At 46.5% G+C, this 1,128-nt stretch overlaps 2 protein-coding genes across 2 annotated transcripts in view; both read right to left on the bottom strand.

Annotated features, from left to right (window-relative positions):
* The window catches only part of LOC113205630 (uncharacterized), a 21,389-nt gene that overhangs the window by 9,028 nt on the left and 11,233 nt on the right, over positions 1–1,128 (bottom strand). The window lies entirely within an intron of this gene.
* Positions 204–1,122, bottom strand: LOC127748629 (zinc finger protein 584-like). Its single transcript, XM_052270103.1, has one exon. It carries the CDS (start codon positions 975–977, stop codon positions 525–527), a length of 453 nt encoding a protein of 150 aa, XP_052126063.1. The 5' UTR covers positions 978–1,122; the 3' UTR covers positions 204–524.

Here is a 1,128-nt window from a genome sequence, read left to right as displayed (position 1 = left end):
CCCCAACCCAGTCCGCCCCCTTCGCGACAGGCACGGTCCATAGTTTGTTTTTCGTCGCCGCTCTATTTGTTCTGTTTTCCACTCAGAAAATTGACCTGTTCGGAAAAACTTCCCGCTCAACGCCGAGGCATCGCCAGCATCTCTCTCTCTCTCTCACACACACACACACACACAAACACACACAGACGTTGGTAGAACGCGTTTATTCGAGAAGCGCACTATAAACTTCAAACAAAAACAAAATAAATACAAATTCACATTGGGATATACTTAACGAGACTAGTCATGTGAATTTAGTCAAAGCAATGACGGTCGCAAGACCCAGACATAAAAGGGGTTGGACAAAAAGTAACTAGGCCTCAAAACAAACACAAAACATTGTCAAATGAAAAAATAGAGCAAATCAAGAATTTAGGTTTATGAACTAGCAGCGCGCCGCAAACATCATGAGTCCCAGTCGGCTTCCATATCTCTACTAGCGACTACGCGCTACAAAGAAAATATGCTAGAAACAAACATGACGTCTACTCGTGCTGGGTTCGGAGATGACTGCGGAGCCCGGTGCTTGTCGATAGTTTCTTCTTGCACACAGTACATTCAAAACGTTCCTCTACGTGGGTTCGATAATGGCGACGGAGATACCTGTTTGACACAAACCTCTTTTGGCACAAAATACACTGAAACGGCCTTTCTCCGGTGTGGGTCGCGGTGTGGGTTCGACTATGAACGATAAGACTGCTTCTATGCTTAAATTTCTTGTCGCACACTGAGCACTTTGATGGCGCTTCCTCGCTATGGGTCACTCTGTGCCTGCGCGCATCGCTAGCTCTTGAAAATGTCTTATGGCACACGCTGCACTTGTACGGCCTCTCTCCTGTGTGGATTGCCAAATGATCTCGTAGACCAACATCTGATAAAAATTCTTTAGCGCAGATGGTGCACTCAAACAATGGCTTCTCTACTATGTGGGTTCGCATGTGTGAAATAAGACTGGAAGATGATGAGCATTTTTTGGGACACACGCTGCACTCGTATGGCTTCTCTCCTGTGTGGATTCGGGCGTGTATCTTCAGACGGCCGGAGTCTGAGAATTTCTTCAGACACACGCTGCACTCGAATGGCTTCTCT

The sequence above is a fragment of the Frankliniella occidentalis genome, unplaced genomic scaffold, assembly GCF_000697945.3.
Source record: "Frankliniella occidentalis isolate FOCC.00 unplaced genomic scaffold, Focc_3.1 Scaffold110, whole genome shotgun sequence".
Taxonomy (NCBI): Eukaryota; Metazoa; Arthropoda; class Insecta; order Thysanoptera; family Thripidae; genus Frankliniella; species Frankliniella occidentalis.
The sequence above is the reverse complement of the archived record's forward strand: the minus strand, read 5'-3'. Positions and strand labels throughout refer to the sequence as shown.

Bases quoted from the DNA above. Each gene is read 5' to 3' on its own strand.
- LOC127748629 (XM_052270103.1), bottom strand. From the start codon at position 977: ATGCGAACCCACATAGTAGAGAAGCCATTGTTTGAGTGCACCATCTGC.